The 18453-nt window shown below is 45.5% G+C and overlaps 1 protein-coding gene across 2 annotated transcripts in view; it reads right to left on the bottom strand.

The window, feature by feature from the left end:
• Positions 1-334: 334 nt before the first annotated feature.
• LOC129863049 (polycomb group RING finger protein 5-B-like) overlaps positions 335-18453 on the bottom strand; it is a 23141-nt gene continuing 5022 nt past the window's right edge. For both annotated transcript variants that reach the window (XM_055935070.1, XM_055935071.1), the window contains exons 3-9: positions 17699-17795; positions 17460-17515; positions 17246-17305; positions 9845-9990; positions 9611-9709; positions 5207-5296; positions 335-1727 (exon numbers count right to left, since the gene is read on the bottom strand). In XM_055935070.1, the coding sequence (XP_055791045.1) occupies positions 1680-1727; positions 5207-5296; positions 9611-9709; positions 9845-9990; positions 17246-17305; positions 17460-17515; positions 17699-17795 (596 nt within the window). In that variant the 3' untranslated portion in view covers positions 335-1679. The remainder of the gene's footprint in view (positions 1728-5206; positions 5297-9610; positions 9710-9844; positions 9991-17245; positions 17306-17459; positions 17516-17698; positions 17796-18453) is intronic.

Raw genomic sequence — 18453 nt, 5'->3', positions numbered from 1 at the left:
CATTTCCTGGTTTGCCTAATTTCAGTTAATGTCTAACCAAGCAGTAATTGTGGAGAGAACAATCATTGTACCATCTAAACCACTGTGAAATATATTTTCCATAAACATAAATATTGTATTTTCAGCTGTTTGAAGCTGGTGTACAAAACCAAAAGTAAAAGGCAAAAATTAAATGTAGGAATGGGAAGCATAGAAATAGCGCAACTAAAGCATATCTACCGCTTCTTAGACTTGCTTCCAATGAGAATGACAGATCTATAACTCACATGTCTATGTGAATTTGGTCAGGTTGTCCAAAAAGTTACAGATTGTAGCTTTAAGTCAAGACAGTCAGTAAAATAAAAAAACATTTAATTTATTAATGAATAATAATTATAAATCAAGTACAGATATGAACAATTTTTCTTCACAGCTCTTTTTCTTCACAGGCAGTACATTTAAAAAAATATATTCTAAGCAGCATAAAACGTTAACCATAAGAATATGTACATGTTCCCAAAATGCATCCTATTTTTCAGCAGAAGGACAGCTTGTCTTCACCTCAATGTTCTTCACATATAAATCATATCAACATAGATTTAAAGGCTAAACATGAGATGACTAGGTAAGGAAGCAGACACCGTATACTCTCTATACTGAATTACTCTGAAAGAGACCGCTTCAGTACACCTCAACGCTAATAGAATAAGCTTTACGGCGAACCAGCTCTTACAGTGCAAAAAGCTGTTTTGTGATCAAAGATATCCAAGATCCATTAAACATATATCTTACTCTCATGTTGTAATGTAATTTATTTCATAAAACACATTTATATCTCAAAGGTCTAGTAACAATATGAAATGTACACACCATTAGTTTCCCTTTAAAAACATGTAAGATAATAAATCTCTAGTCTAAAAATACTATGATCAATCTGAAAAACTAAAATGTAATACCTCCTCACTCAGAACGGTGCCAAAAAAGCTATTAGCACAAGTCTGAGATTGGCAGGAGCCAGGGTAATCACACCGCAGTATGGGTTGAGTGTGTGTGACAGAGAAAGAGAGAGAGAGGCTTAATGTTTATCTCCCCATCCTGCAGGTTGCCCAGCCTCTGCCAGAGAGCGTTTGTAGATTTCAGCAGCTTGTCAGACTGGTTATTAACTGAGCCTAGAACAGAATGAAGACGAATGGGCTTCGGTTTAGACTCTTTGAAACTTGTTGACAACATTATTAAAGGTGCCCTGTCATATGCAAATTTCCCTAATTGATTGATGGTGGGCAAATCTGTGGATATGTTATGTGCATTTATAAAAGACATAAAACATGTTTTAGTCAGGCATTGGGTGGAAGCCCTTGGAGTTGGAGTAAATACAACTTGATATATTCATACACCTATGTTTCAGCTACGCTTGTCTTTAGTTACTTGTCTTGAAGATCACTTTGGCCACAAGCACAAAATGTTCAACAACGAAGGACACTAGAATGTTCAACAACGAAGGACACAGAATGTTCAGCAACGAAGGACACAGAATGTTCAGCAACAAAAGTCGCAACTAAATGAAACAGAAGGAGAAAGAAAAAATAAATGGTCAAATGTAGGGAAGTTCAGAAAGGTTTGGAAGGACAGAGTTCCTGGCCTTGGCTGCATGTGCATCCAGTCATTGCTTTGTTTGTCTATGAAGGCTTCCAGGGCTTCGTTCAGCCAAAGTCTATTCTTGGCCTGTACTCCAGGACCATGGGATATCTCTGAGGAGAGTGTAGAAAGAGACATTAATGTTGTTTATTGTCACTTACCTTCAAGTTTATTCAAAAGACAACTTGCAAAGTAATTAGCCTAGTAGATGCTGGCACATTCTGACAAGCAGAGCATATTTAACTAATGAGCTTTGCAATTACATCTTAAACGGCCCATATTTCACAGGAATGGATGCCACGAGACAGAATTGGCCCCTTTCAACAGACTTCAAGCCAAAGTTTTCCTGGATGGTGTTTTAAGGAGAACACACATTCCTGTGAACCATCCCAGATCCCTATGGCTGACAGTTGAAATAAGACAGGAGGCAGCATTGGACATTCAGATGCACAGCATTGAGTAATGCTTTTATGATTTCTCTCTGAACTATCTGCAGTCAGTCCATACTTTACTGCAATTGATGATTCCTAGGGGCTTGCTCAGTATGCATCTATAAAACACTGTCTGGATTTATTTGTGTTTGTATGGTAGCCATTAACCATGAAGGCAATGAGTAGTATAAGTAGTATAATTAGCTGAAATGGTACAGTGAACAGAAGCCTGTCATTTAGATGCTCTGAGGACATGGCCAGTCACCCCTGTGTCCTGTCTCGGAGGTTAAACACACCCTTACCTGCATCAGCTGCCTGTGAAAGGCTGTTCAGCATTGCAGGACTTGTTTTTTTAATGTATAGGGTTCTATACATTTCTACAGGATGTTTATTCGAAAGCAAAGTGACTGATTGTAACTGCTTATATTCCTTCATTAAGGCATAAATATATTTTGTCTGTAAGAGATGTATTTTCAAGTGTTGCCTATTTGAGAATCCACACTTTATCTGAGCATTTATTACATCCGTAAGACTGTTACCTTTCAGAAAAACTCAAGCTCAAACCAAACAAAAGGTCTGGCTGTTTTGCTTTTTGGATATACGGCTCTTACATACTTTTTTCACCACTGCCCCATGTCCACCCCCCCCCCCCCCCATGTCCAGTATGTCCAGTTCCCCAACATGTCCCCCATATGCAGTTGCCCCCTGTGTCCAGTTCCCCCACCATGGCCAGTTCCAATCCCCCACCATGGCCATGTCCAATCCCCCCCATGCCTGACCTTGGTAATGACAGTTGTCTAACAAGACAGACAAACTAAAGCTGAACATGCCAAGGTAAAGACAGCTGGTCGGAGGGCAAGGAAGGTAAAGACAGCTGGTCGGAGGGCAGGGAAGGTAAAGACAGCTGGTCAGAGGGCAGGGAAGGTAAAGACAGCTGGTCAGAGGGCAGGGAAGGTAAAGACAGCTGGTCAGAGGGCAGGGAAGGTAAAGACAGCTGGTCAGAGGGCAGGGAAGGTAAAGACAGCTGGTCAGAGGGCAGGGAAGGTAAAGACAGCTGGTCAGAGGGCAGGGAAGGTAAAGACAGCTGGTCGGAGGGCAGGGAAGGTAAAGACAGCTGGTCAGAGGGCAGGGAAGGTAAAGACAGCTGGTTAGAGGGCAGGGAAGGTAAAGACAGCTGGTCAGAGGGCAGGGAAGGTAAAGACAGCTGGTCAGAGGGCAGGGAAGGTAAAGACAGCTTGTCAGAGGGCAGGGAAGGTAAAGACAGCTGGTCGGAGGGCAGGGAAGGTAAAGACAGCTGGTCAGAGGGCAGGGAAGGTAAAGACAGCTGGTCAGAGGGCAGGGAAGGTAAAGACAGCTGGTCGGAGGGCAGGGAAGGTAAAGACAGCTGGTCGGAGGGCAGGGAAGGTAAAGACAGCTGGTCGGAGGGCAGGGAAGGTAAAGACAGCTGGTCGAAGGGCAGGGAAGATAAAGACAGCTGGTCGAAGGGCAGGGAAGGTAAAGACAACTGGTCAGAAGACACAAGGTAAAGACAGCTTGTCAGAGGGCAGGGAAGGTAAAGACAGCTGGTCAGAGGGCAGGGAAGGTAAAGACAGCTGGTCGGAGGGCAGGGAAGGTAAAGACAGCTGGTCGGAGGGCAGGGAAGGTAAAGACAGCTGGTCGGAGGGCAGGGAAGGTAAAGACAGCTGGTCAAAGGGCAGGGAAGGTAAAGACAGCTGGTCGAAGGGCAGGGAAGGTAAAGACAGCTGGTCAGAAGACACAAGGTAAAGACAGCTGGTCAGAGGGCAGGGAAGGTAAAGACAGCTGGTCAGAGGGCAGGGAAGGTAAAGACAGCTGGTCGGAGGGCAGGGAAGGTAAAGACAGCTGGTCGGAGGGCAGGGAAGGTAAAGACAGCTGGTCGGAGGGCAGGGAAGGTAAAGACAGCTGGTCGGAGGGCAGGGAAGGTAAAGACAGCTGGTCGAAGGGCAGGGAAGGTAAAGACAGCTGGTCGAAGGGCAGGGAAGGTAAAGACAGCTGGTTAGAGGGCAGGGAAGGTAAAGACTGCTGGTCGGAAGACACAAGGTAAAGACAGCTGGTCAGAGGGCAGGGAAGGTAAAGACAGCTGGTCGGAGGGCAGGGAAGGTAAAGACAGCTGGTCAGAGGGCAGGGAAGATAAAGACAGCTGGTCAGAGGGCAGGGAAGGTAAAGACAGCTGGTCAGAGGGCAGGGAAGGTAAAGACAGCTGGTCGGAGGGCAGGGAAGGTAAAGACAGCTGGTCGGAGGGCAGGGAAGGTAAAGACAGCTGGTCGGAGGGCAGGGAAGGTAAAGACAGCTGGTCGAAGGGCAGGGAAGGTAAAGACAGCTGGTTAGAGGGCAGGGAAGGTAAAGACAGCTGGTCGGAAGACACAAGGTAAAGACAGCTGGTCAGAGGGCAGGGAAGGTAAAGACAGCTGGTCGGAGGGCAGGGAAGGTAAAGACAGCTGGTCGGAAGACACAAGGTAAAGACAGCTGGTAGGAGGGCAGGAAAGGTAAAGACAGCTGGTCGGAGGGCAGGGAAGGTAAAGACAGCTGGTCGGAGGGCAGGGAAGGTAAAAACAGCTGGTCGAAGGGCAGGGAAGGTAAAAACAGCTGGTCGGAGGGCAGGGAAGGTAAAGACAGCTGGTTAGAGGGCAGGGAAGGTAAAAACAGCTGGTTAGAGGGCAGGGAAGGTAAAGACAGCTGGTAGGAGGGCAGGGAAGGTAAAAACAGCTGGTCGGAGGGCAGGGAAGGTAAAAACAGCTGGTTAGAGGGCAGGGAAGGTAAAAACAGCTGGTTAGAGGGCAGGGAAGGTAAAAACAGCTGGTCGGAGGGCAGGGAAGGTAAAAACAGCTGGTTAGAGGGCAGGGAAGGTAAAGACAGCTGGTTAGAGGGCAGGGAAGGTAAAGACAGCTGGTTAGAGGGCAGGGAAGGGGTATCAAATGACATAACAACACAATCCCATGACGTTTATACTGTAGATGTATGATGTCATACTTTACATGGACATGGTGTATTGGGAATTTGGGTGGGTGTGAAAGATGTCAGGACATGCCAGAAAGAACATGATCAATAACCGGGTATTGAGAAGTACAGAGGTTACCTAAGAACTGGATGAGACCGGGGGAATGAGGAGGAAAGAATAGGAAGGATTGACATAACACACTCACATTGTCACTGTGCAGCCTCCAGCGGGTCATGTAGATGAACTCCAGAGTGTGGTCCTTCCCCATGATCTCCCCATTACACAGCACATCCAGCTGGGGAGAGAGGACACACACAGGGGCGGACTGGGACAAGAATTTGGCTCTGGCATTTTATTCACACTAGCCCACATCACCGCACACGCCCCACCCCACCAACAGGTCACCATTAATACATACGCCCCATCCCCACACATACACCCTGACCCTACGTAGACACAGGCAGTAGTGCTGACACATAACATTGGCAGTACAGTACAGCGTTTCTCAACCATTTCTGTACCAGTGACTGGCGAGACATGGTCCTGCTCTTTTTTATCCAACTCACCACTATAACTGTTCCTCTGCCTGGAGGTCCAACTCACCACTATAACTGTTCCTCTGTCTGGAGGTCCAACTCACCACTATAACTGTTCCTCTGTCTGGAGGTCCAACTCACCACTATAACTGTTCCTCTGCCTGGAGGACCAACTCACCACTATAACTGTTCCTCTGCCTGGAGGTCCAACTCACCACTATAACTGTTCCTCTGTCTGGAGATACAACTCACCACTATAACTGTTCCTCTGCCTGGAGGACCAACTCACCACTATAACTGTTCCTCTGCCTGGAGAACCAACTCACCACTATAACTGTTCCTCTGCCTGGAGGACCAACTCACCACTATAACTGTTCCTCTGCCTGGAGGACCAACTCACCACTATAACTGTTCCTCTGTCTGGAGATCCAACTCACCACTATAACTGTCCCTCTGTCTGGAGGACCAACTCACCACTATAACTGTTCCTCTGCCTGGAGGACCAACTCACCACTATAACTGTTCCTCTGTCTGGAGATCCAACTCACCACTATAACTGTTCCTCTGCCTGGAGGACCAACTCACCACTATAACTGTTCCTCTGCCTGGAGATACAACTCACCACTATAACTGTTCCTCTGTCTGGAGGACCAACTCACCACTATAACTGTTCCTCTGCCTGGAGGACCAACTCACCACTATAACTGTTCCTCTGCCTGGAGATACAACTCACCACTATAACTGTTCCACTGCCTGGAGGACCAACTCACCACTATAACTGTTCCTCTGCCTGGAGGACCAACTCACCACTATAACTGTTCCTCTGCCTGGAGGACCAACTCACCACTATAACTGTTCCTCTGCCTGGAGGACCAACTCACCACTATAACTGTTCCTCTGCCTGGAGGACCAACTCACCACTATAACTGTTCCTCTGTCTGGAGATACAACTCACCACTATAACTGTTCCTCTGCCTGGAGGACCAACTCACCACTATAACTGTTCCTCTGCCTGGAGGACCAACTCACCACTATAACTGTTCCTCTGCCTGGAGGACCAACTCACCACTATAACTGTTCCTCTGCCTGGAGATCCAACTCACCACTATAACTGTTCCTCTGCTTGGAGATCCAACTCACCACTATAACTGTTCCTCTGGAGATCCAACTCACCACTATAACTGTTCCTCTGCCTGGAGGACCAACTCACCACTATAACTGTTCCTCTGCCTGGAGATCCAACTCACCACTATAACTGTTCCTCTGCCTGGAGGACCAACTCACCACTATAACTGTTCCTCTGGAGATACAACTCACCACTATAACTGTTCCTCTGGTAATACAACTCACCACTATAACTGTTCCTCTGGTAATACAACTCACCACTATAACTGTTCCTCTGGAGATACAACTCACCACTATAACTGTTCCTCTGGAGATACAACTCACCACTATAACTGTTCCTCTGGAGATACAACTCACCACTATAACTGTTCCTCTGGTAATACAACTCACCACTATAACTGTTCCTCTGCTTGGAGATCCAACTCACCACTATAACTGTTCCTCTGCCTAGAGATCCAACTCACCACTATAACTGTTCCTCTGGAGATACAACTCACCACTATAACTGTTCCTCTGGTAATACAACTCACCACTATAACTGTTCCTCTGTCTGGAGATACAACTCATCACTATAACAGGGCCTCTGCTCTAGCCATTTTGTTGTGCTGTGCATCTGTCAACTCAGCATCTTCTCTGCGGTCACTGTGCTTATTCTTGTTCTCTGTCTGCTTAAGCCATATACAGTGCCTTCGAAAAGTATTCAGACCCCTTAACTTTTTCCACATTTTGTACCGTTACAGCCTCATCCTAAAATTGATTAAAAGTTGTTGTTTTTTCTTCATCAATCTACACACAATACCCCATAATGACAAAGCAAAAATGGGTTTTTAGAAATGTTTTCTAATTAATCAAATAAAATGGAAATAGAACATTTACATAAGTATTCAGACCCTTTACTAAGTACTTTGTTGAAGCACCTTTGGTAGCGATTACAACCTCAAGTCTTATTGGGTAGGACGCTAGAAGCTTGGCACACGTGTATTTGGGGAGTTTCTCCCATTCTTCTCTGCAGATCCTCTCAAGTTCTGTCAGGTTGGATGGGGAGCGTTGCTGCACAGATATCTTCAGGTCTCTCTAGAGATGTTCGATCAGGTTCAAGTCCGGGCTCTGGCTGGGCCACTCAAGGACATTCAGAATTTTGCCCCGAAGCCCCTCCTGCGTTGTCTTGGCTGTTTGCTTAGGGTTGTTGTCCTGTTGGAAGGTGAACCTTTGCCCCAGTCTGAGGTCCTGAGTGCTCTGGAGTAGGTTTTCATCAAGGATCTCTCTGTACTTTGTTCCGTTCATCTTTGTCTCGATCCTGACTAGTCTCCTAGTCTGAAAAACATCCCCACAGAATGATGCTGCCCCCACCACGCTTCACCGTAGGGATGGTGCCATATTTCCTCCAGACTTGACACTTGGCATTCAGGCCAAATAGTTAAATCTTGGTTTCATCAGACCAGAGAATCTTGTTGCTCATGTTCGGAGTCTTTAGGTGCCTTTTAGCAAACTCCAAGCGGGTTGTCATGTGCCTTTTACTGAGGAGTGGCTTCTGTATGGCCACTGTGCCATAAAGAGCTGATTGGTGGAATGCTACAGAGATAGTTGTATTTCTGGAAGGTTCTCCCTTCTCCACAGAGGAACTCTGGAGCGCTGTCAGAGTGACCATCTGGTTCTTGGTCACCTCCTTGAAGTTCAGTTTGGCCGGGCGGCCAGCTCTAGTAAGAGTCTGGTGGATCCAAACATCTTCATTTAAGATTGGAGGCCACTATGTTCTTGGGGACCAAAATGCTGCAAAATTTTTGTTGGTACCCTTCCCCAGATCTGTGCCTCGACACAATCCTCTCGGAGCTCTAAGACAATTCCTTCGACCTAATAGCTTGGTTTTTGCTCTGACATGCACTATATCTATCTATTTATCGATTTTTTCATATATTTTTGGGGTACTTTTTACTCCCTTCTCTTTCCAATTTTGTGATATCCAATTGGTAGTTACAGTCTTGTCCCATTGCTGCAACTGCCGTACGGACTCCGGAGGCAAAGGTCGAGATCCATGCGTCCTCCGAAACACGACCCCGCCAAGCCGCACTGCTTCTTGACACACTGCCCGCTTAACCCGGAAGCTAGCCGCACCAATGTGTTGGAGAACACACCGTACAGCTGACAACTGAAGTCAGCGTCGATGCGTCCGGCCGCAACACAAGGAGTTGCTATAGCGCGATGGGACAAGGACATCCTAGCCACCCAAACCCTCCCCTAACCTGGACGACGCTGGGCCAATTGTGTGCCGTCTCATGGGTCTCAAGGTCGCGGCCGGCTGCACGACAGCCCGGGATCGAATCCGGATCTGTAGACCTTAGGCCGCTGGGCCACTCGGGAGGCTGGGAACTTACATAGACAGGTGTGTGCCTTTCCAAATAATGTCCAATCAATTGAATTTACCACAGGTGGACTCCAATCAAGTTGTAGAAACATCTCAAGGCTGATCAATGGAAACAGCACGCACCTGAGCTCAATGTCAAGTCTCATAGGAAAGAGGCTGAATACTTATGTAAATAAGGTATTTCTGTTTTCGCTTGCCATGATAGGGTATTGTGTGTAGATTGCTGAGAAAAAAACAATATTTAATTCATTTTAGAATAAGGATGTAACGTAACAAAATGTGGAAAAAGGGAAGGGTCTGAATACTTCACGAATGCATTGTACGTTATAATAATATATATATATGTGTGTGTGTGTGTGTGTGTCAACTCTGACCAGCCCACCCAACTAAAAAAATGGTCCAGCCCATCTGGCATTTGCCAGAATTGCCAGATGACCCTGGACACACAAAACAAACAAAAGCGCACACATGCGCAAGAAAACACAAAAGACACGTTGTTTACATTATTCCCTTTTCTAAACCCATCATCATAATAAAAGTGAAGTTACTGTACATTATAGTATAAAAACAGTAGTAGCGGTCTTACCTCACAAGAGCTAGAAAGCTTTAACTTTAGACTGAGAAACTTCTTGATGGTTCCCACCGTGACTCGACTAGAGCAATGAATGAACTTCTTCATTAAACACTGGGGTAAATGACAGGAGTATGGCCATGTTACATTCAGATAGAACACAAGAGTACAGAATACCAGAACTGGCCACCTGAGCATATTGAAAGAAACACTCCCATGGGAAGAGGAAAATGATTCACACACACATACCTTCACTGTGTTGTCTGCAGCATAGCCATTGTTGTGGAGACAGTCGAGGCAGATGGCTATCTGGGGGTCGCTCCTGTGGTAATCCTGGTCATCTTCATCCCCATCCTCATCACTGAGCCCAAGCTTCTTAGACACAAGGCCGTCTCCTGTGGGATAGCAGAGCACAGGTGATTTTAGGAGATCATACTAACTATCTGGGCAGAGAGAAGTAATATGTACAATATATATACACAGTGCATTTGGAAAGTATTCAGACCCTTCACCTTTTCCACATTGTTCCATAACAACCGTAATATAAAGATGATTAAATAAATAATCCTCAGAAATCTACACACAATAAACAAATAATGAAAAAGAAAATACAGGATTTTAGAAACGTATATAGAAAAAAATTGAAAAAAACAGAAATACCTTATTTACATAACTATTCAGACCCTTTACTATGAGACTCGAAATTGAGCTCAGGTGCATCCTGTTCCATTGATCATCCTTGAGATGTTTCTAAAACTTCATTGGAGTCCACCTGGGGTAAATTAAATTGATTGGACATGACTTCGAAAGGCACACACCTGTCTAGATAAGGTCCCACAGTTGACAGTGCATTTCAGAGCAAAAACCAAGCCATGAGGTCAAAGGAATTGTCCATAGAGCTCCGAGAGATGATTGTGTCAGGGCACAGATCTGGGGAAGGGTACCAAAAAATGTCTAGTATTGAGCTGGCCGCTCAGCCAAAATGAACAATCGAGGGAGAATGGCCTTGGTGACTAAGAACCTGATGGTCACTCTGACAGAGCTCCAGAGTTCCTCTGTGGAGATGGGAGAACCTTCCAGAAGGACCACCATCTCTGCAGCACTCAACCAAATCTGGCCTTTATGGTAGAGTGGCCAGACGGAAGCCACTCTCTAGTACAAAGACACATGACAACCTGCTTAGAGTTCTCCAAAAGGCACCTAAAGGACTCTCAGACCATGAGAAACAGAATTCTCTGGTCTGATGAAACCAAGATTGAACTCTTTGGCCTGAATGCCAAGCATCATGTCTGGAAGAAACCTGGCACCATCCCTACGGTGAATCATGGTGGTGGCAGCATCATGCTGTGGGGATGTTTTTCAGCAACAGGGACTGGGAGACCAGTCAGGATCAAGGCAAACATGAACAGAGTAAAGTACAGAGAGATCCTTGATGAAAACCTGCTCCAGAGCGCTCAGGATCTCAGACTGTTCATCTTCCAACAGGACAACAACCCTATGCACACAGCCAAGAAAACGCAAGAGCGGCTTCGGGAACAAGTCTCTGAATGTCCTCGAGTGGCCCAGCCAGAGCCGGACTTGAACCCGATCGAACATCACTGGAGAGACCTGAAAATCGCTGTGCAGCAACGCTACCCATCCAACCTGACAGAGCTTGAGAGGATCTGCAGAGAAGAATGGGAGGAAGTCCCCAAATACAGATGTGTCAAGCTTGTAGCGTCATTCCCAAGAAGACTTGAGGATGTAATCACTGTCAAAGGTGCTTCAACAAAGTACTGACTAAAGCAGGACAGGGCAACTCCAGTCCTCGGTGTCACACGTTTGCCACAGTCCCAGCTAACACACCTGACTCCAATAATCAACTAATCATGATCTCGAGTTTAGAATGCAATTAGTTTAAATCAGGTGTGTTCGCTAGGGATGGGGAAAGTGGGACACCAATCAGGCCCCTGAGGACTGGAATTGCGCAGGCCTGGACTAAAGGGTACTTTGTTGAATTTTTTAATTTTTTTTAATAAATTTTAGAATAAGGCTGTAACCTAACAAAATGTGGAAAAAGTCAAGAAGTCTGAATACTTTCCTAAGGCACTGTATATACAGTATACACACACACTGAACATAAATATACACCACATTACAGCCTTGTATTATTGAAGAACTCAAACCCACATTAACTCTACACATATTTAACTTTAGACCGTCCCCTCGCCCCGACACGGGCGCGAACCAGGGACCCTCTGCACACATCAACAACCTTCACCCACGAAGCATCGTTACCCATCGCTCCACAAAAGCTGCGGCCCTTGCAGAGCAAGGGGAACCACTACTTCAAGTCTCAGAGCAAGTGACGTCACCGACTGAAAGGCTGCTAGCGCGCACCACCGCTACCTAGCTAGCCATTTCACATCAGTTACATTCACCCCCCTTTCGACCTCCTCCTTTTCCGCAGCAACCAGCGATCCGGGTCAACAGCATCAATGTAACAGTTTAACTTTACATCCGACCCCTCGCCCATACCCGGGCGCGAACCAGGAACCATCTGCACACAACAACTGACACCCACGAAGCGTCGTTACCCATCGCTCCACAAAGTCCCTTGCAGAGCAAGGGGAACCACTACTTCAAGTCTCAGAGCAAGTGACGTCACCAACTGAAAGGCTGCTAGCGCGCACCACCGCTACCTAGCTAGCCATTTCACATCGGTTACACATACAGTACATTGCCAAAGTATTCATCCTGCCTTGGCGTTTTTCCTATTTTGTTGCATTACAACCTGTTATTTAAATTGATTTTTATTTGGATTTCATGTGATGGACATACACAAAATAGTCCAAAGAGGTGAAGTGAAATGAAAAAAATAACTTCAAATAAAATAAAATTCAACAAAATATAAAACTGAAAGGTTGTGCGTGCATATGTAATCACCCCCTTTACTATGAAGCCCCTAAATAAGATCTGGTGCAACCAATTACCTTCAGAAGTCACAAAATTAGTTAAATAAAGTCCACCTGTGTGCAATCTAAGTGTCACATGATCTGTCACATGTTCTCTATATATATACACACCTGTTCTGAAAGGCCCTAGAGTCTGCAACACCACTAAGCAAGGGGCCCCACCAAGCAAGCAGCACCATGAAGACCAAGGAGCTCTCCAAACAGGTCAGGGACAAAGTTGTGGAGAAGTACAGATCAGGGTTGGGTTATAAAAAAATATCCAAAACTTTGAACATGCCACGGAGCACCATTAAATCCATTATTAAAAAATTAAAAGAATATGTCACCACAACAAACCTGTCAAGAGAGGGCCGCCCACCAAAACTCACAGACCAGGCAAGGAGGGCATTAATCAGAGGCAACAAAGAGATCAAAGATAACCCTGAAGGAGCTGCAAAGCTCCACAGCGGAGATTGGAGTATCTGTCCATAGGACCACTTTAAAATGTACACTCCACAGAGCTGGGCTTTACGGAAGAGTAGCCAGAAAAAGCCATTGCTTAAAGAAAAAAAAAATAAGCAAACATGTTTGGTGTTCACCAAAAGGCACGTGGGAGACTCCCCGAAAACATGGAAGGTCACATGAGACTAAAATTACTGCTGGAATTGAAGGGATAATGGATAGCGCTAAATACAGGGACATTCTTAAGGGACACCTGTCTTCCAGAGATTTGAGACTGGGACAGAGGTTCACCTTCCGCAGTACAATGACCCTAAGCATACTGCTGAAGCAATACTCGAGTGGTTTAAGGGGAAACATTTAAATGTCTTGGAATGGCCTAGCCAAAGCCCAGACCTCAATCCAATTGAGAATCTGTGGTATGACTTAAAGATTGCCGTACACCAGCAGAACCCATCCAACTTGAAGGAGCTGGAGCAGTTTTGCCTTAAAGAATGGGCTAAAATCCCAGTGGCTAGATGTGCCAAGCATATAAAGACATACCCCAAGAGACTTGTAGCTGTAATTCCTGCAAAAGGTGGCTCTACAAAGTATTGCCTTTGGGGGGGTGAATAGTATGCACGCTCAAATTCAGTTTGTCTTATTTCTTGTTTGTTAAACAAAAAAAAGATTTTGCATCTTCAAAGTGGTAGGCATGTTGTGTAAATCATATGACACACACCACCCCCCCCCCAAAAAAATCTATTGTTATTCCAGGTTGTAAGGCAACAAAATATGAAAAATGCAAAAGTATTCACCTCCTCTGGCAAGCCAAGGAGATCATTGATAAGAGATAAGGTCAATTACTTTGGCACCCTTGCAAGGTTTACTATTTATTTAAAAAATAAATAATAATAATAATCTACTGAAATTGGGATTAGTCACTTCTAAATCAAAATTGACTGGACTAAATTATTCTAAATTATATTTACACTTAATAAAAATATAAATGCAACATTTATGAGCTGTAATAACAGATCCCAGACATGTTCCATACACAAAAAAAGCTTCTCTCAAATGTTGTGTACAAATGCTTACATTTGTTAGTAAGCATTTCTCCTTTGCCAAGGAAATCCATCCACCTGACAGGTGTGACATATCAAGAAGCTGATTAAACAGCATGATCATTACACAGTTGCACCTTGTGCTGGGGACAATAAAAGGACACTAAAATGTGCAGTTGTGTAACACAACACACTTGTCATGTTCTGACCTTAGTTCCTTTGTTTTGTCTTTTGTTTTAGTATGGTCAGGGCGTGAGTTGGGTGGGTTGTCTATGTTAGTTTTTCTATTTCTGTGTTTGGCCTGATATGGTTCTCAATCAGAGGCAGCTGTCAATCGTTGTCCCTGATTGGGAACCATATTTAGGTAGCCTGTTTTCTGTTGGGTTCTGTGGGTGGTTGTTTTCAGTCTTTGTGTGTCTGCACCAGACAGAATTGTTTCGGTTTTCACTTTGTTGTTTTGTAATTAAGTGTTCAGTTTTGGATTATTATTAAATAAGATGAACACTAACAACGCTGTGCTTTGGTCCTCTCCTTCCACCGACGACAACCGTTACAGAACCACCCACCAAAAAAGGACCAAGCAGTGTCGTATCGGGCAGCAGCGATCTCAGGACTCCTGGACATGGGAGGAAATTCTGAACGGTAAGGGACCCTGGGTACAAGCTGGAGAATATCGCCGCCCTCGTGAAGAGCTGGAGGCAGCTAAAGCCGAGAGGCGGTGGTATGAGGCGGCAGCACCGAAGCGCGGCTGGAAGCCAGAGAGGCAGACCCAAAAATATATTGGGGGGGGGGCACACGGGGAGTGTTGCTAAGCCAGGTAGGAGACCTGAGCCAACTCCCCGTGCTTACCTTGGAGAGAGAGAGGGACCGGGCAGGCACCATGTTATGCCGTGAGGCGCACGGTGTCCCCGGTGAGAAGGCATAGCCGGGTGCGGTACATAGCAGCGCCTAGTATTGGCCGGGCTAGAGTGGGCATCGAGCCAGGTGCCATGAAGCCGGCTCAACGCATCTGGTCTCCAGTGCGTCTCCTCGGGCCGGGGTACATGGCACCAGCCCTACGCATGGTGGCCCCGGTTCGCCAGCCGGCCTATTCCACCTTGCCGCACTGGCTTGGCTACGGGGAGCATTCAGCCAGGTAGGGTTGGGCAGGTTCGGTGCTCCAGACCTGCAGTTCGCCTCCATGGTCCGGTCTATCCGGTGTAACCTCCACGCACCAGCCCTCCGGTGGCAGTACCCCGCACCAGGCTGTCTCTCTGTCTCCTCACTACAGGTGCTACCGTCTGTCCAGCGCCGCCCGTCTGTCCAGCGCCGCCTGAGCCGCCCGTCTGTCCTGAGCCGCCCGCCAGTCAGGAGCCTCCAGTCAGGAGCCGCCAGAGCCGCCCGCCAGTCAGGAGCCGCCAGAGCCGACCCTCAGTCCGGAGCCGCCCCTCAGTCCGGAGCCGCCCCTCAGTCCGGAGCCGCCCCTCAGTCCAGTGGGGCCCCTCAGTCCAGTGGGGCCCCTCAGTCCCCTCAGCCCCTAAGCGGACTAAGACTATGGTGGAGTGGGGTCCACGTCCTGCGCCAGAGCCGCCACCGCGGACAGATGCCCACCCAGACCCTCCCCTATAGGTTCAGGTTTTGTGGCCGGAGTCCGCACCTTGGGGGGGGGGGGGGGGGGGGGGTGTACTGTCATGTTCTGACCTTAGTTCCTTTGTTTTGTTTTTTGTTTTAGTATGGTCAGGGCGTGAGTTGGGTGGGTTGTCTATGTTAGTTTTTCTATTTCTGTGTTTGGCCTGATATGGTTCTCAATCAGAGGCAGCTGTCAATTGTTGTCCCTGATTGGGAACCATATTTAGGTAGCCTGTTTTCTGTTGGGTTTTGTGGGTGGTTGTTTTCAGTCTTTGTGTGTCTGCACCAGACAGAACTGTAACTGTTTCGGTTTTCACTTTGTTGCTTTGTAATTTGAAGTGTTCAGTTTTGGATTATTATTAAATAAGATGAACACTAACCACGCTGCGCTTTGGTCCTCTCCTTCCACCGACGACAACCGTTACAACACTGAAACAGAGGTGAGGGAGTGTGCAATTGGCATGCTGACTGCAGGAATGTTCAAATGGGACTGTTGCCAGAGAATTTAAGGTTTATTTCCCTACCATAAGCCGCCTCTGTCATTTTACAGAATTTGTCAGTACGTCCAACCGGCCTCACAACAGCAGACCACGCGTATTGCGTCATGTGGGCGACCGGTTTGCTGATGTCAACATTGTGAACAGTGCCCCATGGTGGCAGTGGGGTTATGGTAGGCAGGCAGGTATAAGCTACGGACAACGAACACAATTGTATTTTATCAATGGCAATTTGAATGCAGAGATACCGTGACGAGATCCTGAGGCCCATTGTCATGCCATTCATCCGCCGCCATCACCTCATGTTTCAGCATGATAATGCACAGCCCCATGTCGCAAGGATCTGTACACAATTCCTGGAAGATGAAAATGTCCCAGTTCTTCCGAGGCCTGCATACTCACCACCAGACATGTCACACCTATTGAGCATGTTTGGGAAGCTCTGGATCAATGTGTAGGACATCATGTTCCAATTCCTGCCAAAATCCAGCAACTTCACAGTCGTTGAAGAGTGGGACAACATTCCACAGGACACAATCAGCAGCCAGATCAACTCTATGTGAAGGAGATGTGTCGCGCTGCATGAGGCAAATGGTGGTCACACCAGACACTGACTGGTTTTCTGATCCACGCCCCTACCTTTTTTTTTTTTTTAAGGTATGTGTCCAACAGATGTATATCTGTATTCTCAGTCATGTGAAATCCATAGATTATGGCCTAATTCCTTTATTTCAATTGACACATTTCCTTATATGAACTCAGTGAAATCTGAAATTGTTGCATGTTTACTATTTTTACCCCATGTACAAATTATCTCGACTAAGCTGTACCTCCGCACATTGACTCAGTACCGGTACCCCCTGTATATAGCCTCGTTATTTTCCTATGGTACTTTTTATTCTTTAGTTTATTTTGTAAATTGTTTAACATTTCACAGTAAAGTTGTTGTATTCAGCATGTGGCAAATCAAACTTGATGTTGCATTTATAATTTTGTTCAGAGTATTTATGATTTACTCTACTAATGTGAAATAACGTACTTATTACATTTTACAGTAAGACCCAGCACAATTTGTAAAAGTGACCTTGTTAATTGAGACTAATCCCATACCTTGTGAAATTTCTTTTGACTTATTCTTCCTCCAGAAATCAATCTCCTGCTGTCCCTCTTCTGGTCAACACACACAGTCATAAAGAAAAGAGGATACACAAGGTCATTTCAGTCCCATCTAATGACTCCCCCGAAGAGTGACTGAAATGATCCACTTTGACTGGGATATCATTAAGAAATATATCTTGGTTTTTCCTAGTTGACGAGAACTCACTTTCTCGTAATCCAGGCACAAGCTTGAAAATGATTTCCTCAAGGGTATTGTCCAACCTCAGAAGAAGGAGAGGATCAGTGAAGATGTGAGAGGAAGGGTAAAGATAAAGAGGAAGCAGTGGTTTGTGTTGACAGTGCACTTGCAGTATTCAAAGCAAAGTGAAGGCTAAATGTTTGCTGTTAGCTTGTTGTTGTCAGATGGTCAGAGCTAGTGGAGGACTATGTTTGTATGTGTCGTACCTTAGCATCTCTAGAGGGTTCGTTTCGTGGACTTGAATGCCACATTTGGGACAGTCATTACTGTCTTCAAAGTGCTGGATGATGCAGCTCTTACAAACTGGAAAACAAGAAAAATACTATTACATAATGTAAGATGCTTAGAGTCTTTGGGAGGAATTATTAGGTGGATGATAATTAATGAACATTTTAGTAGGGGTTGATACATTTTTGATACACGTTAGTGGAAATTAAGTTTTGAAGCTTTTTTAACCCTTGAATACACTTAAAGTTTGCATTTCATGCTGTACAGCAGGGTTCAAATTAAGACAGTACAGTGAAAAGAAAACTCTGAGCAGAGAAATAATATTAAGAAATGCTATAGACGGAAGGAAACCTACCGAAAAATAATTAGGCAACAACTAATTCAATCCCTTTTAGACAACTTCCTGGACAAAACATTCCACATTTTCACTGTAGTGAAGGTGTAAACAAGGCAGAAGAAAATATAAACTGAATATTTAACCTCTCAGCTTCCCTATCCAATCAAAAAAATTGAAACAGAAAACTGAAGAAAATGAACAACAATGACAAATGGTTTGATGAAGAATGCAAAAACCTAAGAAAGAAAGAGAGAACTATCCAACCAAAAACATAGAGACCCAGAAAAGCTGAGTCTACACATTCACTATGGTGAATCACTAAAACAATACAGAAATACACTACGGAAAAAGAAGGAACAGCACGTCAGAAATTATCTCAATGTAACTGAAGAATCA

The sequence above is a fragment of the Salvelinus fontinalis genome, chromosome 1 (assembly GCF_029448725.1).
Source record: "Salvelinus fontinalis isolate EN_2023a chromosome 1, ASM2944872v1, whole genome shotgun sequence".
In the NCBI taxonomy this organism is placed as follows: domain Eukaryota; kingdom Metazoa; phylum Chordata; class Actinopteri; order Salmoniformes; family Salmonidae; genus Salvelinus; species Salvelinus fontinalis.
This window is presented reverse-complemented; position numbering and strand designations above follow the sequence as displayed.